Source organism: Centruroides sculpturatus, unplaced genomic scaffold, assembly GCF_000671375.1.
Source record: "Centruroides sculpturatus isolate CEXI.00-Female unplaced genomic scaffold, Cexi_2.0 scaffold2123, whole genome shotgun sequence".
NCBI lineage: Eukaryota > Metazoa > Arthropoda > Arachnida > Scorpiones > Buthidae > Centruroides > Centruroides sculpturatus.
The window spans coordinates 21624-45206 of record NW_019386210.1 but is presented as its reverse complement, the minus strand read 5'-3'; the positions used below and the strand labels follow the sequence as shown (position 1 = coordinate 45206).

At 31.3% G+C, this 23583-nt stretch overlaps 1 protein-coding gene across 1 annotated transcript; it reads right to left on the bottom strand.

Annotated features, from left to right (window-relative positions):
* Positions 1 to 1915: 1915 nt before the first annotated feature.
* Positions 1916 to 23583, bottom strand: LOC111614098 (TWiK family of potassium channels protein 7-like). The gene is made up of 2 exons (XM_023355478.1): positions 22964 to 23583; positions 1916 to 3210 (listed from the first exon to the last, which is right to left on the bottom strand). The coding sequence occupies exons 1-2, from the start codon at positions 23379 to 23381 to the stop codon at positions 2483 to 2485; spliced, it is 1146 nt and encodes a 381-aa protein (XP_023211246.1). The 5' UTR covers positions 23382 to 23583; the 3' UTR covers positions 1916 to 2482.

The following is a 23583-nucleotide window of genomic DNA, read 5'->3' as shown; positions in this document are numbered from 1 at the left end:
ATGAAATGTAACCGGCTTAAACACATTTATTCTCTACTAATTATTATAAATTAATAAATACATTTGATAGGTTCAACTGTATTTATTATTAATAAGCCTGTTATAATTTAAAGTTATTTTATATTGTTTAAATAGATATAATTTAATTAATTTTATTAAAAATATGAATTTTGTAATCTTATTAAAATTCTTTTACAAAGAAAATAATTTATGAAATTTATTTAAAAAAAAAATCAATAAAAGTTGAAGAAGAAGAATATTTTCTCAGTTGTAAATTCTAAAATATCAAATTCCTGATAATAATTATAGTTATTTATGTTTAAACGAATTGCTAAATCTTTCCAATTAAGCTATAAACAATAATTTGATATCCTCATTATTATAATATCCATAATAAAATTTTTATAATCATAATTAACGAAATAATTACTTTTATTTTCGTATCAAATTGCATCGTATATTCAAATATACCAAATTAGGACCTTCGTAAAAATAATTATATTGTAAATAATATTTAAAAATTAATTAATTTTTTTTATTATTATTTTTAATTCGTGTAAAACGTGTATTAAAATTACTAAAAATAAGCTTTTACATTTAAAAAAAATTCTTAATTTTATAATGAATAGAATAATTTATAGAACAATGTATTGTTACTGTTCTCAATTAAAATTTAAATAAATAATTTTATTATTTACGTTCTTTCTTGGTGTAAATTTTTATAAAGATTTATATGTATTTTAACGTTATAATAGAGATTATACCGGTATAAAAGTAATTATAATATTTATGAAAGTTTCGTAGTTTGTAACGTAAACAATAATTTTATGACGTCATAGAATTTAAACAATACGATCGTAAACAATTTCCCGGGCATTTTAAGGGATAATCGGCATCGGGGCATTGTAAACTAAAGCGATATGAATTTTAATATACGAGCCATACTGGAAGCATTAAGCTGCCGTATTTATTATATAGAGCAATAAAAAAAATTTTTATATATTTATGAGAAGAATCATAATTATTTATGTTTAAAAAAATATATTAGGGTATTAAGAAAAGATTTTTCTTATATTTAAGTAAAACCTCGAATCAATTTCGTAAAATGAATCCCATTTAAGAAAAACTTTTAGCGGGATCAGAAAAATGTTTATTTCTAGAAGGCATTAGGTTTTATATCCTTGTTTATAACCACTCTCCACCCGTTTATAAAACTATATGGCACATTGGTGATGTCAGTAAATCGATACCCCCGACATTATCTCGGTTTTTGTAAAAATTGTCACGTATTCTGAGCCGTTTTAATTGTTAATTCTATTTGACGAAACGATTCGGGACGAAAAAATTCGTTTGTTTCTTGTATTTTTTTATTGTTCGCTTTAATTTTTTTTTCGTTTCTTAAATGTTAATGTATTTTTTTAAATTAAAAAATAATTTTCTAATCTTCTTAAGAGTTTTCGATGTATTTTTTTGTACAATAAATAAATAAATAAATGTTTTATTTACGCTACATTTATATAAAAATTCTTTTTAAAAAAACCGAACGTGTCTATTTCTTAATCCTAAAAGTTGATGAAAAGAGGTATTAAATGGATTTAAAGAAAGTCTTAATCTTTCTATGAATTGGTTTTTCTACAATTTACTTTTAGACGAAAGATTATTATTTACTTTACTTTTCTACTATTTAATTTTTAGTTTTAAATAAAAAAAAACGTTTTCTATTTAGAAAGCGCAACGAAACTGTTTTGATGTAAAAAAGCAGAAATAAAAAAAATTGTTTTCGGAAAAAAATGCATTATTAAATTTTTTACAGAGTCTTCTTTCGTGTCCTCATTTTCTGCGAAAAAAATAAAATACAAATATATTTATACCAATTTTATTTTGAAATAAATTTATTAAAATGGATGCGGATAGAGGTCATATTTAAATATCATTTTTCTTTATTCACCTAACAGTTATATATATATATATATATGTGTGTGTGTGTGTATATATATATATATTATGTATATTTATATAGCTATGGTGATGTAATTCAAGCAAATCTGTTATTGTGTTAGAGACGTTGCGAAAGTAAAAAACAATCGTCTAAATATTTTAAGATGTCATACAAGATAGAATTTGAAAAGAATCCGAATGTTTTCATAAATATTAATGAAGGCTTCCTTTTTTTTTCCTGGTTTCCATTCGAAAAGAAACTAACATCCAAAAAAAAAAAAAATACCAATCGTCTAATTAATGTGTAAATTTATGTACAGATTATTTTTTCTTTTCTTCTCTTGCAATTTCTAAGCGATCTGTGCTGAAACTTATTCCTATCAAACGTAGTTTGAATAAAAATTTAACCAACTTCAATCGGTCCATCGTCTCTTTTTTCCTCCCCTCCTCTCGTCTAACATTTTTGATGTTTAATTTAATAAAATTGGACTTTTATAGAAATATTTTTTGTATATTTATATAATTAAAGAATCGTCAAATACGATTATTCTTCGGGTTCGGATAGTAAACCGATACGACGACCGAATTTTTTGCATTTTGCAATGACCTCTTCTTGAACTAAGTTAAACGACATGGCTATGATACCGAGCCCCACTATTAAGTAGAAGCAACAAAAAAGAAGTTTTATCTGACTGTTACTGGTCATAGAAGCGGTACCCGGTACGAGATCGCCGAAACCGATGGTACTTAGTGTGACGAAACAAAAATAGACACCGTTGAGGAAATTCCAGTTTTCCAAGAGGGAAAAAACGGTAGCACCCAAAGCGATGTAACTCAATAAAATGGCCACGACTACGTATATAGGTACTTGACAATCCATTCGTTCTTCTTTCTCTTGTTGGGGAGATGGAGAGGAGTAAGCGGCCAGGACGCTGTTACCCATTTCTCCATCTTTAGCCTCGCTGATAGAGCGCTTAATGGAACAATTGCAATTTTCCAATTGAGCCGGATGAATGGGAGTGTCTGCGATAACGTCGATGGTTGCAAGAGTGGATTTGTTGTCTCTGGTAGCGGTTTCGTTTTCCGAAGTAGCTTGACTTTCTCTGGACATTCTATCCCTCCCAATTAAGTGCCTGTATCTGTTTCGAAAAGATCGTGCCAGCATGTCACCGATGTTTGTAAGACACATCAGCATTAAGGGAATGCCCATTATGGCGTAGACGATGGTGAGCACTTTTCCTATTTGCGTTTTGGGAGACATGTTGCCGCAGCCTGTTAAAATATAAAACAGTAAAACTGTTACGTCATTTACGAAAATTAAGTTTTTAAATTGCAAAAATTATATAAAAAAACTTAAGTTTTGAATATTTTAAACTTAGTTATAACAAATTAAAATTCACTTTTAATTACAGTTTTAAACAAAATTTAAATTGTTTATTTAATTTTTACGTTTAATAACATTTCCAAATTTATCCCCTTGTTAAGGGCTTCTCGATAAGAGAATCGTCCAGAACTAAATCGGATTGATTTGGTCAATTCGGATACTCGTAAGACAAAAAACAAAAATAAATTGAGAACGTTACAACCGGAAAATTTTAACAAACCCAAAACAATATTTAAGTTTTTATTCTATCACAAAAAAAAACTGTTTTTTTCTACAAATTCTGGATTTTTCTGTATCGATAACATTGGAAGAAAGTAAATATAAGTCGAAGGGCGAGAACAAAATAAGGATCGTTTCAATTCTCCACGTACTCTTGAAGGTATTCCAAATGTATTGTATCATAATGGTTGTTCGGAAATGTATCGCACTTTGTCAATTAATCTCTCTGCTCTACAAACTTTTTGGCGATCGAAAAGACTTGTTTCTATTAGAACTTAAAGCTAAAATCTTTTTTCTTTTTTAACTTTTCTTTTGTCTTAGTTATCTTGATTTATCTCGGATCTTCATTCTTCTCCAAGAACTCATTCAAAAGAAGAACTTTTGTCGAAGCTCTCAGCTATAAGAATTGCAGATTTTCCTGAAAAGCCTTTCTTTCGAAAACTTTTCACATTTATTTCGTGTACATCTCCAATAATACGGTGTATTTCGTCGTTTAATATGGGATGGCTTCATAAATATGGATTTTTAATTTCGTTTATTAAAAATATTCCCCCTCTCAATGTTAAGTCTAATAATTTCAACACATTCTTACATTATTATATATTGTTATATCAGTTAATTACGTTTAATATTAGACGGAAATTTTAATTAATTTTACCGTTACATCGCATGAGAATTATATAACTTAATAATCCCAAAAAGACAAATTAATTATTCCGATTTTAATAGCTTTTGCCATTAAATTCGGTTCGGTAATCAATTAAATCTTTTCTTATTCGTGTATTATTTTGACGTATAAACTACGTCACGTTAAAGAAGTCCGTAGTCTTCACGTGAGTTAGAGTCCACCTGATTGATGTCGGTAGAAGAGTGTATGCCAGACAAAGGAGAGCATTTCATTCATATTCATCTGATTTTTTACTTGTTTTTTTGGCCATTTTGATGGATCTATTTTTAGCGATTTTGAATTTCCATACATCAAATAAATCCAATTTACATTCGTGCTGAATAGATCACGTATGTCAAAGGCATGCGACATCGGTTATAACGTTTATAACTCTTAAAGAAAATATATTCCAATTGTTAATCGATATTTATTAAGAAAAAGTAAATAATTCGTGGTATTTTTGGCCACGTCACGTTAAGTTTAACGGGAATTCCGGGTGGATTTTTAATTAACGTCACGCTTATAACTAAAATAATGTATATGCATTTTTAAAGTAAGCTTTTATTGAGGGGAAAAAGGGGGAAGAAGGAAGGAAAATGTAGAAGAAAAGCTTAGTTTTAATGAATCTGGAGGAAGGTATCGCATCTTTCCATTAATGCATTTCATTACTGATTAATAATGACATTAAAAATGAATTTACTGATGTATGACAGTTATTACTGGGTAGAAGAACTAGTTCATCAGAAGATCTTAAAGAAAAAAATAGTTATACTTTTTAATATTAGCTTGGAAATTCGACTTAAGTATCCATTAATTTATCTTTCAATATTTTATGTCATTGCAATTTATTATTTAATGAGACACGAAAAGGTTCAATTTTGTCGAAACGTCTTACAACGTCATCCTAACAAAAACTATTTTTCAAATTTTCGACTTTCTCTCTCGACCTTTCTTCTTCTTTTTTTATATTCTAGATAATATCTTTCGGAATTTATTCGAACGTAAAAAGTCTTATATTAAAAATGAAATTTAAAAAAAAATCGTTGGATTTGATCAGATATAATTTCCGCCTCGATCATTCCTGCATGAATCACATTATGGACACATAAAAGGAACGAGTTGCTCTTACCAGAATTATTATTGCCGAATTTAATATAATAATAATAATAAATGTGGAAAAAACTCGAGTAAAATTTATCAAATAAACTTAAAATAATCGAAGGAAATTTGTTTAACAAACGAGAAAGTGAATAGTTTGGAAGATTGGAAAAGTTCGACCGGATCATTTTTTATATTCTTTTTCGAAATTTGTCATCTCTTGAAGAGATTTTCGTTGAAATTAATTCTTTCTACTTTAATAATTTCCTTTCAAATAAGTCGACGATAAAATTTAATGCGTAAATATCAAAATCATTTGTTAGTTTTAAAAATCTCCGCCTACTTTTTTACTTAACGACCAATCGTATAACTTGTTTAAAACTGGTAACGTCTTTCGGCAATTTTTCTCGTAAATTTCGCAGAGAACCGCCTAAGAGTTTCTTCTTAATTTCGAATCGTCTCGTTTACTAATATTATTTTTAAAATGTTTTTATCGATAATTATTTTCTTCAATTTTGTATAATTATTATTGTTTTGCAGCAAGGTCAGGGTGACAAATTTAAAGTATAAAAATACAGAAGAGAAAGAATTTTTCTAGTATCGGAGACTTTTAGATGTAAGATGGTGGCTTTGACCAACGTCGCCAATAATTTCGATTACAGTAAAATCAGAAGTGTCATTTATTGATCAAAAACTGTAATGAATAAATAACACTAAAATAATTGTAAATATTTTAATATAATTTTTATATTTAATTTATAAGCATTTTGAAGAATACAAACGTGAACGTCGAGTGCCGCTTACAAGATAGCGGCTCTCGACGTTCGACGTTCACGTTTTACAGATGAAAACTTCGGTCGCAACCTCTCTATTGTATGTTTTTCTTCGTTCTGAAGTAACAAACCTTTTATACCTTTAATGTTTCTGAAGGAAAAAGTGTAACCGCCAAAACAGAGCCCACTCGATTTATTTTACTCTATTAAATTTCGGTCAACGTCATTTTTTTTTCATCTTTTGGCATAGTAAAAATGATACGTTCGACACATTCTCTAGGCAAGAAGTACATTATTCGTCCATCCTTTTAATCCATTCATCTTCAAACATTTCATTTTTCGCGCGATAAACACAAAGAAAACATAATAAATTACACAAACGAGAAGGCCGAGGAAGGAAAAAGAAAAAAAAATGAAGTTTATATATCCGTCGATTATCGTTCTACTTGTTGTAATTATGGAAAAGTGAAGTATATCGATTTGTTCTCATTCTTATTCGAAAATTCTTTCGAGTTTTTCTTTCTAGTAGACCCTCGTTCCTCTTTCAAAACTCTAAGTAAATATCGAATTTTGTAAGTTATTTAATCATCTTTGTGAACGTAACTCGCTCGGCCCTCATCAATCATCAACACCAGCTTTACTTTCGACGATGACGTTTGGGCGATGAAGATGAGGAGAGATTGAAACCTATCGAGCAAACAATATAAATGTGACGAATAACGATCTGTTACATTCGAAGGAGGGGAGAGAATTTTTAATTTATCAATTTTTTTTTTCCTTCCTCCTCTTCCCCGAAGAAATTCTCACTACGGCTCCAGGCAATAATAACCCAACGGTTTCAAAAGTAACAACTTTCTAATAATTAAACAACTCCAATAATATTAAATATTAATACGGAAAAAAATCATTTTTATATCGATTTTAAATTAACTTAGACTAATTGGTTATCAAAATGAAATTTCTAAAAATAGCTTTTTGAGTTTATCAGAAATCGTTCTAATTGATTTCTTGTCAAATTTTAATTAATGCCGATATTAATCATTTTAGAAAACGTTTGCTCTTGATGAAAATTCAAGAAAAAAAGAAAAAAATTTGAAGAAAATTTACTTCTTTCGGCTCTCGTAACTCCAAAGATGCAGTTGGCCTTAACATATACAATAGATCCCCCCTATACAGTAGACACCCTATAACACTGTTGATAATTCCGTTTTATATGAATTCCATGTTGTACGAGTCAGTTATATTTTACAAATATGTGTGCTGGGCTGTGAACGGCTCACGTATTTGTAAAATCTAAGTAACTTGTACAACATGGAATTCATATAAAACGGAATTATCAACAGTGTTATAGGGGGTCGACTGTATAACACTGTAGATAATTCCGTGTTATACAGTATATAACTTTATTGTAAAAAATAACAGTGATAAGCCTTTAATGTCAAATTCCTAAATTCTAGATTGATTTAATTATAGAATAAATCTGCATTAATACACTTTTTTTTTTTCTTTTTCGAAACGAAATTAAATTTGGCACTTAGTGGTTTACAGAAATCCGGCGATAGTTTCTTTGTTGATTATATTAAATGAATTATTATGATTAAGATCGTTAATTATTTTATAATCAGTTTAAATTTACTGGTTAACGGAATACTGTTTAAGTTATAAAGTTTAAATTTGTTAGAAAATTAACTTAATAATAATAATAATAATCTTAAATTAATTGTCTTCGATATGCAATGAAGTTCGCCATTTTCTTTTACGCTTTGATATAAAATTGTTGCTACTATAAAATCAGAGATAATAAAAGCGTGTGGTAATATTTGACAGGATTAATCAATGATTTTTTACCAAAAAATAAAAATATCAGCTTAAGAAATTATCATATAGATAGTCTGTTATCGACATTACGATTCTTGATTGCTTCAAAGAAAACTTGATAAAAATACAATTTCTTTGATAATTTTTTAGCTTTTTTTTTATATACTTTTACAAGAATTTCCTCCACTGAATTATTCTATTGATTGGACATTCTTAGAAGTTAAAATGCTTCTAGTTCTTAAAGAAGTTTTTCCTTCAGCCCTCTTCTTCTTCAATTTCATAACTTCTCATACTCTTCCTCTACAGCATCTAACATCTTTAATTAGTAACGCTTTATTGGTAACTCCATTCATAAAGAATTAAAATTTCATAGTAAAACTTCCTCTTCTTCTTCGTATTTCGGTGTTTACTATTCAAATAATTAGTAAAGATCTTCGATAGATCAACTCGCTTAACGAAGAGTCATCAATGAACCAGATCTTAGGAATGTAAACATCCTAATTAGTGTAATTGTAAACACTGATGCATTAAATAACGAATCTTTAACCAGGAAGATGAGACTATTCCACGTCTTATCATTGCTTATTATCTCTGTCTGTTCCCTTTGTTATTACTAATTCTAATTTACCGATTCGTTAGAATAACCCAAACATTCGACGGTTATCGATATCATCAACTCGGAATTGTTCCATCTGTTTCTTTCATAGAAAAACAATAGCATTACGTGTAAGATAACCGAAGAGCCTGTAAACGATACGTTCGAATTCGATTTCATTTCATAAACAAGCTTAATATCACCAAAATTCGCAAAGAAAATAACACGTTTTAAGTTCTAATTTTGTAAGCTCATCCTTAATTAAGCAAACCGTTTTACGTAAGCCTACGCAATTCTCAATCGTCACACTTAAAATTTGGAATTGTTAACATAAATTGTGAATAAATTCAAATAACTAACGATGGAGAAAATTCTTCGTAAAGTACACTTAACATCATAACTAACGTTAACACGTTACCCACTTTACGGGGGGAAAAAAGTCCACGTTTTAACTAACTGCAACTTTAGTAATCGTTTAATTGACTCGTAAATGTATAAAATTACTACTTAAACACGTTTATGTATAAACAAGAAAGGAGAAACGAGAATGGAGTTAATAAAGCCAACGACTAAAAGGGGTTAGAATCCGCCAAGTCGACTCGTTTCCTATAAGTTAACTATACAAATCTCTCTTAACTCGGCTTTTCTCACGCCGTCTGACTTAATATCTAAATTAAACACGGAAAACAACTATCAGGATGTACACACAAGTGATATTCGTTAATCATGGACGATCCACAGCACATTAGCTTCAACTATTCTATAAGAGTGAGACGTACGAAGATGATTTATGTGTTTGTAACTATGTTTACACAATAACGGTTAATGTGTCTGTTCTGCTAATTGTTACAGAATAGCAGTTATAAATTCTGATACTGGACGACGATACTATCGAACGTATCAGCATAATTTTCGAACAAACGACGGTTTAAGCTCTCGGTAATTAGCAACTTTTTATGGATTCCGCCCGGTGTAAAACTGCAACACGAGCCGGCTGGGTGGAAAAAAAACACACACACACAAGGAAACACGCGACATAATTTATGGAATTGTCGACTAATCCAATAACGACGTTGACCGTTCCATTAGTTTTCTATCCAGCCACACGCATTAAATAATTATAGTTAACTTCTTATCTTTCGCCCCATCGAAATACTTAACTTACTTATAACACGTTAACATAATTTACATAAAAAATATATAAATTTTTCCAAATTAATTCGATTTGTTTACGAAGTACATAAACTTCTCTTAAATATTTTAACGTACTGTACAAAAAAATAAGTGGTATTTTAATTAAATCGAGTTTCTCTTCCAACAAAAAAAAAAGAGAGAGAGAGAGAACAAAACAAATTTGATATATTTTGTAGACTATATCACTTACTAGATTAAAATAAAAAAACTGATAATAAAATTAAATTAGCGAGTAAAACATTAAAATTATTTTCATATTTTTAACGAGTTACGAGTAAATCCGTAAGAATTTCGAAAGAGATTCATATTAATAACGATAGAAAGAAAATAAAGATTGGGTTTAATTTTGAAAAAAAAAAAATCTAGGAAAATGGAACAGCCGGATAAATAATTTAAATGCATTGTTTGCCAGTTCTTCTCCGATAATTTATCTTTGCTTATTAACCGGGAGGGAGAGAAAAAAAAATAAAAGAGAGTGGATGAAAGGAACGAGTCCAAATATATTATCGTAAGAATGAAGTGTTACTTTTCGCTGATGGAGTAATAATACCATTGTTGATAGTCACTTTGTGTAATTTTAATCTTGTACAAGAGAAAGGTATCGCTGTCATAATGATGTTAATCACGTCTGACATTCGATCGATTTGTAGATACAAAGCAGACTTTCCAAGTAAGCATTCTTCATTCCGACTCGTTGCAAAACTGTTCTTTCTTTTCTCTCTCTCTCTCTCTCCTATTTTTTTATTCGTTCCTCCACACGCGCTGGCTTTCTCTTTATCTTGCTCGCTCCCCAACGTAATTATAATATATACGAGACAATTATCCACATTAAATTATTAAATATAAGCAGAAAAATAAATATATATTTTAAGGTGGAAAAAATAAAACGTAAAAAAAAAAAAAATTGTCTTCTAGAAAAGTGACTTTTAATATATTATTAGTCGCGGTACAGTACATTAATTTAGGAAAACAATCGTTGTTTTGAAAGGCAGAAACCTTTACTTTTGTAGAATTAATGGTTTTCTGTCAAATATAACTAAAGAAGTTAAGAATTTGTGGTGAAATAGAGTTAGAGAGAACGGTTAGTTTCGACTCTATTTTCGACGAAATGGCTGACGAAAAATTAATGGTCTCGATAGGTTTCGGATTTTTCTAGTAAATAAATGGAGAAAAAAAACAGCGTATTCGAGTATCAATCCGTACGAAATGTGCCGAGTTCGAGATATAACATTACATTTATGTCAGGAAAATAATTGATCCGCGCGTGGATAATTACGGGATCCTTATCATTCATCATCTTAACGCTCGTTTGTCCGTTACGTATCATTGTGTCGCCGCAGGTGAATCTATGACAAAATCTGTTTTACTGGCGGCACCCGTAAAGACGAACACGGGTTTTATCAGGCGGAATTTTGACCCTTTGGTACTCGGGTTGATTTTCGACCGCGGTGCCAACCTGTAAAATCTCTTGTTTGCTCGGTTTACCGCCGGTATGTTCGGTGTCGACGTATGTACAGTACAAAAACACAGAAAAAAACAATTGCTGCAATAAAGAGAAAAATGATTTTCTTTCCTGTTGAAGTCCGAGAGACACAACAGATCGTACAATAAGATTTATTTTAAAAAGCACACAAAGAAAAGGTTCTTAAACAACTCGGAGTCGTTCGGTCTATTTATTATCTCCCAACGTATTTATGTTTTATTTTCAATTTTATATTTTCCGTGATAAATAAATCATACATTAAAGAGTGGAAGAGAATTATTCTTCCTGTTCCTTTTCAGCTCCTTTCTGCGGAGAATGACTCCTTTTTAATTTATTCGTAAAAGTCGAAAGGATATAAATTGCCGGAGAAAAAAGAAAAATGTCTCGTGAGATATATTTAAGTTTTCGATGATTAATTACGAAATGTTCTCCGTTTCTATCGGTGGAAATTTCTATTTAACATCTTTCCTTTGATTCGCCGCTTTATCAAAGAATTTCTTTACTTATCACGTTCGTAATTACTACTTTTTCTTTGGTTTCTTTACATTTTCTCCTCTTCTTTTTTTTATTATCTTCATTATTTTTATAAGAACCTTTTCCAAAAGTTTACATAAAATTATCATCCTTTACACTCTGTCTCTGCCTCTTCCTCTTTGTCCTACTTATATTATATACAACCAGAAAATCACCTTTACAAAGATTNGTGTTCATTTTATATTTATCTGTTAACATTAATTATTGATGTTTACACAGTTAAGAATATCAGTAATATATTAAGAGAAATTAATAAAGAAAATTCGAAAACTTAATACTTAAGAAATTGCCCATAATGAATGAACTATTTAATTTTAAATTGTTATTATTATTTTACAGAGTTGAAAACGTTGCTTCTGGCACCGTTTTCAATCAAAATTTTTATGTTTTCTTATAAAAAAAATAACGTTCGGTGAATGTGGATCATAAAAAAAAGAAGAGGAACCATCAATGTGGTTCCTTACTTCAGGCTAAATCCACAAAGATCTCGCACTTTACTCGAAACTCGATAACTTTTTAAGTGAAAAATAACTACATTTTTGCACTTTATCCAAGCTAAATAATTGCTTAAAATAAAGTAATTAAAATGAAATATACAAATTTAAAATTATTTGTACATTTCGTTTTGAAATTGGGATTTTTTCAAAATGGCGGCAATTCAAGATGGAAAAAATTAATTAATTTAAAAAATAAATCCTTTATTAATTTATAAATACAATCAAACCTTTGAAAACAACGGCTACTAATGGAAACTTTAAAAAAATGGCCGTCTTTTGAAGGTTATTCAATATGCATTTTTGTTATAAAGAAAAAAAAAGGGGGTCGATGTTCAATTGTAATTTAACTGTAAGTTAACTTTTATTCCGTTTTTTAAATATTAATGAAATGTAACCGGCTTAAACACATTTATTCTCTACTAATTATTATAAATTNTATATTTCAGGTTTCTTATTTCACTCCGGGGATTTATATATATATATAGGTTTTATATATATATATATTGGATATGCAAATTTAGACTAGGAGTAGAGGAGGGACTAGAAAATGAATGCAAACCAATAAATTTCGAAGTTACGTGCGAAAGGGAAACTCGTGTCACCAAACAAATAACATACGAAAATATTCCAGAAAGAAAAATAAATATGACTGGTACAATTTCTCACTGGAGAATAAATAAAATTTATCATTTAAAAATTCCCAAATGGATAGAAACTCGTATTCTAAATGATTTATTAACGTTAATATGCATATATTTATCCAGTCGATATTACTTTCGTGACTTCTTTAATACACAATTTTATCTAAATTACGTAATAAAAAAGAAACCTATCCTGTACTTATTATATACATATACTTATATTGAGAGTTATTATATATAATGGAAGAGTGAAATATGGTAAGGTCGGAACGAGAAGAATTTACTAAAGTGAAAACGTATCCACAGATGATTTATGTGTTGGAAGCATTATTGGTTGAGGAGGAGAGATGTTGCATTACGGAGATTACTCATTCCCGATTCCATTTAACAATCAAAAACTATCGAAAAATCAACATACGTGACTCGATTGGTAAAGGGATTGCCGGGCTTTTAACCTACTAATCTTCCTTCCTTCAACGATTAATTATTAATAATTGTTAGTTTAATGGCTTGATATGTACAGTACGACGCGTGCGGGAGTGAAATTCTTTCGTGAATATAATATTAAATTAAAATTTCGTAGAATTTCTAAAAGAAGAAATAGGTTTGTGTACGATAAATATGAAATACAGAGGGAAGAAATACAGGAAAATTTTTTAAATTAGTATTTTTAAGTCGTTTCCATTTTGAAGACGAAAAAAATGGATAAAATTTAAAATTAATTACTAACTTTTAATGAAAATATATCGTAATAAATTGAAGAAGTTGGAATTTTCTTCTGCGTTGTTACCGGCGATTTTATAAGGCGCCATTATGGTAGATAATCTGCCAATTGAAAGAATTTAATTCCACGTCACGAGGAAAAGATGGGAAGAAAAAAGTTTTAGAATCGACTCGGAGATACTCGAACTAGCAAAATGGTAGGTATGTCGCGCTTTATATTGATCCCATTGTTCGATAGGATGACCAACGATGTCCACAATGTGCCGCGAGCGAATTTTCGATTATGGCTCGCAGCAGTCGGTTCGTAGGCACGTCTCGTTAGGATATTTCAAACATCAGACTATATTCTTTGGACCACTTTACAATGAAAAACGCACAAAGACCGGAATGAATCAATGGAAGAGACGTATAAAACATTATAACAAAGAACAAATAATTCCCGGTCTGTGTTGGAATTCGTCGCGTAGACGACTGCTTACAGTACATCGATCGATGTTATTCGGAAAACTTTGAATACAATAACAAGCATGCGTTTTCTTTATTAAGAAATGATCACTCGAAAACGATATCTTTGAATAGATTGAAAAGAATGTTTTCCTCCAAGAGGATTTCGGCAAACTACTTCTTAGGAATGGTCGGGAATTGTGTAGTTTTCATCAAAACGAGTGCGAATAATCGAAGCAGTGTTCCATAAACAATACACGAATACAAATTAGCCGATTTACAAATACGCAATGATGTAAATTTAAAAATGTTTCTTGTTGTACGAGTTTAATTCGAAGACAATCCTTGTCACGAAGAGCACGAGCGAAAAGTGAGAAGTTTTTTTTTTATAGTGTTAGTTCTTAGTTGGAAGTTATTTTGTAGGAGCGCGAGTGTAGCGGAATCCATAACAATTCGCCACGGGATATTGAGTTGACGCCACATCATTGGCAGTGCTAGAAAAATACCGATACCGTGCACTGTATCGACTTCGGAAACATCATTCGCTCTTAAAAAATTCCTCCAGGGTTGCAGACGACCTTAGCATATTTGTTTTATCGCATTCCTCGACTTTACATGCTAAGAAACCATCGTTTCACGTTGCGTATGACAAAAGATTTTCTTTTATAACCCTTTGGGAGAGACGTGTGACGTAGAACAACTACACACCTTTTGTATTTAGATAATAGTTTCCTGTATGTACGGAACTTTCATTTCAAAACAACATAATACTTTAACTGCTTGCTAGTTCACGTCTGTTTTATCGTCTTCTCTACGTGTCTACTTTCCCTTGACGAGCTTATCATCGGCACACTAGCACAATAAGGGAAGAAATTCGCTTTGACGTGTCCTTTTTACAATCAATTTTTTAAGTTTCGTCGTGGATATGCCTAATTTAACATCGTATAATTGTATCGTTACCCGTTTCCGTCCGCATCTGTTTTAATTATGGCAAACTTACACGGCTTGACGAAGCCGAAAGTGTGAAGATAATTTAAAAAAAAATAGATAAAAAGATGAAGAGTTTTTTTACCTTGTAGCACTTACTTAAATGAACGAATAAATCAATGTTAATAGAAAATAGGAGTTTCGTACTCCACTACGATACAACCATTAAAAATAAATAATTCTTATTACACCTGTTTACCATAAAAATCTACTCGAAAGAACTCCCTGGAACTCGAACTTAATACGATACAAAGGAACAGAAAAATCGATAGAATGCTTTGTAACTCCAAACGATATAGATTTAACTACGCTAAAATATCAGAGAGAAAGATAAGAATATAATTTTTTCATTTATATTTTTTATTTACTTTACGTTTCATTGTGTTGATAATGTCTATTAACTTAATAACAGTGCCGTGTCGCGCTACAGAAATCACAAATATCGATAAAATCCGCATGAAAATGAGCATTATGTACGAAACAAAGACTTCGTCACCTTAGGCAATGGATGAGCATTTTCTTAAAAAGAAAAAAAACAGGCATTTAATTCCCTACGCGACAATATGCTGTAGTAACATCAATTAATTTTAACGTCGTTGTTTATCTCCTTTTATTGAATTTTCAGATTATTTTTTTTTACAAGAAAAAAACAGAATCGATGGAAAAACGCATACCAAACCGGGGATTATAAATGATCTTTTATATTTTATAAGCAACAAATAACGTTTGAGTCGATGGCAATAATGTCTCTTTCGACCAATCATCTGTCGTGTTTCTCTTCACTCTACTCCTTCCACCCCCTCCGAAATTCGTCCAAATGGTATTTTTTTTGTGTTGATTTTTTATTATATGATGATACACGTTACTAAATTTATTATCTTTAGCGAATAAAATCGGTTTTCTCGATCATTATGGTATCATCGAACGACTTTTTAAGGTGAGATTAATGGGATTTAATCTCGTTTTTCTCTTCTTTAAACTTGTTACATCGTTTTATATTGCATAAATATTAAATTTATTTGATTAAATGATAGAACTCGGTTCGAAATTTTAATCGAAAATAAAACCAAATAAATATTTACCAAATTTATATTTATCTTCGTTGCGATATTCTATGACTTCTTACGTAAGTTGATACAAGGAGAAATTTTAAATTAATTCAATAACCTTAGAAAACGAGATAAAATTAATTAAAAATTTCAATTAATGTAATTGGAACGTACTTCAGCTAAGCACGATATAAGATAACAAGAATTTTAAACGATTATTGGTTGGATTTATGGTTAGCTCAACGACGATTGGTTGAAAAACAGATATAGATCTATTTTCTTCTAATTTTAAATGTCTAGCCAATCTTAATACTTCATACAAATCTTTAAAATATGTGTTTAAAAAAAAGGAACTTTTTATCCACGTGAAGTTTTATTTAATCTTATTTATCTTGCCAATATTTTTGTATTTATGTACGATTCGTTTTTATATATAATGCCATTTTTCTAGAAGAAAATTTATTCTTTTAAATTTTAAATTTCGTCATTTTGGCCACCAACATTCTTACCAGACGTATTGACCTATATTTACATCGTAGAAGAATCCAAAATATAAATTTCAGTTGATTAAATTTAGCTGCTCGAGATCGTAAACACGTATTACTTTGCCCAAAAAGAAAATCCCACAAGCAGCTATATTGTTTCTATTCTTAGTAACGATCCCTATATAATTTTTAAAGCTGCGACATAGAATCAGAAGTCGATATTAATTTTCTAACATTGTATTTCGGTTAAGAAACGGTAATTAATACGGTCCAGAATCAAGATATGATATTTATATTATATTATTTAATAAAGTTTATCGTTTAATTTCCTCGAAGATAACTTAATTGTAAAGGAAAACTTAATTCGATAATAAATGTTCATTCGAAGATTAAACAGAAAAATGCTCGTACAATTGGAACAATTAATGACAAATTAAAGAACTAATTGGCAATTTAACAATTCTTGCTGGACCATGTCAACAGCGTTATCGAGAATTCTCTTATTTTTATCGGGAGCAATCAACCCATTCACTCTACTTACAGTTGTAATCGTGGGTTGTCTCTTGACAGTTGTCTGTAAAAATCAATAACTATTCCAATCTCTCACTGTCAACTACATCCTCACGAATTCTATCCGGGAATAGATGTCAGATGCCTTCTATCCCGTCTAAGCCCTCTTAGAAGAATGCCTCCAGATATTTTCCAATGAGACAGTTTGTTACCGAAGGAGTATATCGATTCATATTACCACCAAATTCATCACAATTCTGGATTTAAATATCAAATACATCTACCGAAATCCAGAATCTAGATGGAGAAAACGATTTTGCTCTCGAGGCACTCGGGAGGAAACCACATTAATTACGTGTTTGATCTAAAATAAAATCGATAAAAGTGGGAAAATATGTCTTAAATTCATTCCTTCGTGTATAAAATTCTAGCATTGTCAGCTCCAAGTGCCTCTATCACGCTTCCATTCTACAGATTATTGGTTTATGGCCACCAATAAAAATTTCATCCGAAGATAATATTCCGTAGTTATCTTCATATATCTTGTCCGTTGTGATGATAAATAAAATAAAGAAGCGATGGAACATCGAAACACGATATATTCTAACATTAGAATTCTCCAGTCGCTCGGGTATTATATCAACAAAGTGAAAGTTGTGACCGGATTTGAGTGGAATGAAGAATTGAGAGTAAACATGGCGTACACATCTATTTACTTGTCAACGTAAACAACGAAGTTTGTTTGTACAGTTAACTTTCTATCAATAACTCGACTTCCAATCCTTGTATGGTTTTAATGTTTATTTAAGGACCAGATCCGAATCACTCAATGAGAACCGATATTTTTGCTTTCTTCTTTCATTTCCATGATGATTCTCGCAATGATTAGCCCGAAAATTTCATACAAATCGTTACTAAATCTAATAATAACCATTCTTTCTTATTGTAAAAGCTAATATAAACTCTAATAAAGTATTTTCCTGCTTGCTTAAATAAAATTCTTCGCATTTCGTACACAAAAAAGTCGAGAAAAACGAAAGATTTAAAATATTAAAAAAAAAAAAATAAATAAAATAATAAATAATTTAAATAATGAAATTTCATAAATATTTTAAAATTGAATAAAAATTCCGACGTCTTAAAACTTAAAAAACTCTTCTCGACGAATAAATTTTTCGTATAAATGCGTTGCGGTAAACGTCCCAGAGGAGGCGCTATATTCTTTAGCGCAAAGCATGTCGGGAGCGTTACGGACAGAAATATTTAATAAGAAAATGGCGGAATGTTCGTATTAAATATTTCAATCGCACTCGATGCAATTTTCGTAAAGGGGGAAGGAAAAAAAATCGATAATAAAAATACGAATAAATCTAAAAACCTGGCCAAAAGAAACAAAATTTACAGCGCATTAAAAAAAAATGTAATAAATTTTTAGATGAAGTTAAACTTCTATAAAATTTTTATTCCATTCTACTCTTTATTATCAAATATTCAAATTAATAATCCAAGGCCTTCAAATTCTATTAATTAATTTAAATTACAGAGTCATATGCGCATCTGCGCAGTTATATTTTATATAAATTTAAATGATTTATCCTTCTTTTCATTTATTAAAGCGGAGAGGAAAAAAAATACGGAAAAATATTTTAAATTGTAAAATAAGAGAAATGTCGAAGAAGAATTTTTGCTTGTCGACAAATCCCGGTATTGGTGTATAGAAGTACAGTAGAAGAAATTGGCGTAGTGTCGATAGGTATGACACATTTACTTTTTCTGTTTTAATAGGATATTTTTGTCAAAACAACAAACAAAACAATTTCAAATAAAAGATTTTTTTCTTTTTTTTGTTCTTGTTTATTTATTTAAAGCGCAGCAACATTCCTCTTTTACGAAAGGGGGAGGAATCGATAACATTCCGAATATTCCCTCTCGATCCAACTCCGTTTCCTAAGAAATAATTATTTATTAAATCGATTTTTTTTTATTGCCGGATTTAAAACAAATCTTTTATGTTCTTTGATTCATTAAACATGAAATTTTATTGGAAATTCTCCTTTATTACTTCTTTTCTTATTGTTTTCTATACTCGTAGACCGGGTCGAAAAGTAAACGTGGTTCGGATCATTATGGATTTTTCAACCTTTCGATTTTATTATTATTATTTTTATTTTTTTAATATAAAAAAAACAATAAGAAAACTGAAAGAATGGCTTAAAATTAAAATCATTTTAAAGTAGTAAAAATAAGAATTTGTAGAAATTTAAGAAGGTTGAAAACCGAAAGAAACGTATTGTTTCGAGATACCTGTATACAAAAACGATGTTAATCTCCACCAGGAAAAGAAAGGGAAAAAAACAAAGAAGAAAATAACTTATTTTTTTATTTTTAAAAGCTTTTCAAATTGGTTAAAAATAAAAAAAAGAACACAATATTCTTGATGGAAATAAGAAACGAACGGTTTAAAAAAACACTTTAACTTACACATTTTCTGATTCTACAAACGAAGAATAAGTCGAGAAAACAATAAAAATGTTATGAATTCGGTTGTATTTTCTTTTGGAAAACGAACCCATCGTTTGGACTACTGCATTAGTAATAAACAGATGTTTAAAATGGTCGACGTCGAAAAGTTATATGTTTGCATTTTATAGAATAGAATTCTTAGTTATTTCAGAAATCGAAGTTTGCTGTCTGTCAGTTTAGAAAGAACCTTGTCAGTTTTTGATGGGTTGGAGGGAAGAAGAAGTGAAAGTATGGAAAATATTCGAATTTCCGACTTTAGTTTTTTTTAAAACACAAAAAAAAAATTGAATTCTAGAGGGACTGTTTCGCGATATTGTTATTAAAAGATTGACGTTTATCTTTATCGACACGCAAAATATGAAATGGAATACGTAAAAGGAAACCGATTCGATCCTTTCTTATAAAAAAAAAAAAAAAAAATTTTGAGAAAATATTGCATAAAGAGCACTTTTAAAGACTTAAAGCGAAGCGCATAATGTCAAAAATTCGATAACATCTTCGGTTTTTTTTTCTTTTTCTTCTACTTCAAGCTTCTCGATTCTTTTCTAAACTTTTAATGAACCAAATTCAAACAAAAATATAGAATATAAACTTAAATAAAAACTGAAGTAAAAAGAAATTCTACCAATTTAAGAGTCCATTTTACATGCGGCAGTTCAAAAAGTGCATACGTAACAAATATAAGTTTTACGTCTAGTTTTAAATTATTGATTTTCGTAGGGATTTTCGAACCGATACCGAGAAAAAATAGTGTAGTCACGTGAGAGTATCCAAAAATCGAGCTCGAAATCCGATTTTTCGTATTTCTTTTCTATAAATTCGATGCTATAAAATATACGGAAAAGCGCTCATAATAAAATATACACGCGAAAATTTTAAAAACTTAAAAACACCGAAATGCTTTTCCATGTTGATATTTTATAAACCATACAGAAAATTCGAAGGTAAACGTTAGCCGTTCTTCATTTTTAACACCGTCTAAATCATTTTTTCTGACACTTTCGGGATTTACAAGGCTTTTGGAAGATCCTAAAGCTCGCTGGAGAGCGGAGAAGATCTCTTAAAATATTAACAAAGTTCCACTTTGGCTAATAAATCAATGGTGTCAAATGCTCGACACTTCACACATCATTTTCCAATATTTTCGGTATTAAAGTAATTTCGTTATCGCTAACGGAATTGATATCCTTGTAAAACTTAAAACAAACTTGGCATCAGATAAAACAGCAGAGGGAAGGGGGAAAAAAAAAGAAATGATCGGGAATCGAGACCGGGTAACGATCAAATTCGAAAGATCATGAAGGAAATCGATTTATCACAACTTTCATCATGGTTCTACCTCGTGATGTACGACCATTAAATTGTTCCCTTTTTTTTGGCCCTAGCTAATTAAGGGTTCGTTCGTCCAAACGATGCCAATATGTTTGGCAGAAATGTCAAAATGATCAATCCTTGCCGGTTTATTACCGACCGTCACATCTTAATGACGTTTTTCCATCTGGAGTAAGGTTATCGGAACCGCAGAAAACCTTCCTACGACGAATTCGTAAGGCAAACGACGTCATAACCATTCAATCAAATATGACTTAATGAACTTCTAAAGGATCGCATACATCACGCTAAACGTTCATTAGAATCTCTCTCTCTCATTTTTTAATTATCGGAAATTACGTGGAAATCTATTTCTCGAATTTTCTCTTCCGCTTTACTTATTACTTGCTTTAATTAAAATTTTCTCGGGAAACTTTTCGTTCCGAATGCGTTTCATCGGCCGATACAAGAAGAAAAAAAAATCAAAGGACTTCTCTGCGTTAATTAATTGGGATTTAGTGCGACGACGGTGTTTCCTTACCGGCTTCCGGTCGGATTAAGTTATCGAAAACCGTTATTTGACGAATAAAGGAGAATAAACCTTGGAATATTTATCATTTGCATCTCTATTAAAGCTACAATTGTCCTTATTGAGAGGAATCTTGGTATTTTCTACACGACGCCATTCCTTTGGAAAAGTCTTAAAAGGTGAAAGAGCCGGATAAGAGTGGAAAGTTTCTATGCCGTCGCTCCTCTTCCATCCTCTTACAGAACTTTCTATAACACCAACAATAAATATCGTTAAGGTTCTCGCCAAGGCCGAAACTCCCGCTCTAATTCAGAGGGATTGTCGAGTACTGCGAATGTTAAGCCGCTGCGAGTTACACCCCGGAGCCAAATTGACCCAGCAACAAACACCGGATAAAGATTTTATCCGCCGGCGACGAAAAAAGAAAGAAAGAAAGGGAAATTCTTTGGCTTGGTGGCTCGAACTTTGCACCGCGACGTAAGGAGAGTACCTTATCAACTCGACCACCGTCTCTCTCTCGAGAGAGAGCATTCGATCCTTTGAGAGGAACGGCTAAAGAATTCCACCATTTTTACACTTCCTTCGTGTGAAAAGGAATCTCTTCCTTTATTCGCTCCAACATATTTCCAACGTAATATAACAAAATCTTTATGCCAAAATCTGAAAATATGCCGTCGACTCTTCTCCTCGGGCATTAAAATCGATTTACAAAATAGACTTTTGCAAAATTCGTAAATTTTTTAAGGCCGATTTATTCCGCTTTTAAAACGCGTAAAAATGGCCGAATATTTCGACTTTCGGAACGTTTTAAAACCAAAATTTCGGACAATTGCAATAATTTTAAGGAAAGGAAACGTTTCTTATCGACTGAAAAAATTCTTTGCTCCTCTTTTTTTTTTAAACGTCGACGTGGAATAGTCTATGAGAAATGATTCCAATAAACTTTCCTGTCGAGTTTCAGATAAATCTTTTTATATCTTGTATAGGGAAAAACATTAAAAAATCATTTCTGTTCGCGCTGCACGTTTGCGGAAGTGATTTCGAATATATCTCGTGTACGATTATAATTTTTCGTCATTAAATTTTATCTTTATTAAACTACGATTAACGGTCGTTTATTTTATTACGCTTTATCACACGTTGTATATGTCGGAAACTGATTACGAGTCCGAGTTCGTAGCCGATGCTCTTCGTTTTATCTTTGTTCGGGCAAAACGTTAAAAAGGGAACATTAAATTCTTCAAGAGAAATCAAAGAATAGCCGGAAGCACCTCTCGCATCGATTTTTTCCCGGTTGATAATTACATAAACTGGGGTAGAACGTGTTACGAAGATATGGATTGGCAACAGAAGCATCTTTAATCCGGAAACCGGTCGCCCGCCTATCGGTTTCGGTATGTACTGGCGCTAATTCTAAGCCGAAACGGTGGCCTAACTTTAAATTCGAACGGCAACGGCCTGTGTCGAATGAGATCCGAAGGAACCGCGTTCGAGTGGAAGCCATCGATTATAAAGAATATCAACGCGTAGGACCGGTAGTATTTGCCGTATAGGCACTTACCTATTGTAGATATGACGGTAACCGAATATAACAGCGAACTGGAAAACGTCCATAAGTAATTGGGATCCTCTGTTTCCTTACCGTCGAAGCCCGATTTCTTGACCGCTCTGACCAGATCTTTTTCGAATTGTTTCAATCTGTCCACCACCATTCTGGTCCAGTTTCTCTCGTACAGAACGTCCGAGCTGTCGGTGATATCCCACAGGTCACGTAGGCACGAGTCGCGAAACTGTCGCACCTTCCCCCTCTGATCTTTCTCGTGGGTACTCTCCAGAGCAGCAAACACTAACGCGCCCAAAATGCAGTAGCATAACACCAGACAACACAAGCCGAAATGAGAAAAGAGCTGTCCCGCCAATAATTGGATGGTGTGCCTACACTTGGAACATATCGTGTCCGCCGTCCACGTTGTCGACATAGCGACGTCACGTGCTGGTACAGAGCACGCGTTGTCGCCCAAACCACACGTGCACCTCTTCAACTTCGCCACTTCTTACGTTTTAAAATGCCTACGGGGAGAGAAAATAACCGACTTCGGTCTCGTCCGACCACGGGGTCAGCCGGTCATAACTGCTACGTACGGTTGCGACTGCACAAACCCACACCTGACGTTACCAATG

Excerpts from the sequence above, each read along its gene's own strand:
- LOC111614098 (XM_023355478.1), bottom strand. The coding sequence starts at position 23,381 with ATGTCGACAACGTGGACGGCGGACACGATATGTTCCAAGTGTAGGCAC. Across the intron at positions 3,211-22,963 it reads TACCGTCATATCTACAATAG|GCTGCGGCAACATGTCTCCC; the intron begins GTAAGTGCCTAT and ends ATATTTTAACAG.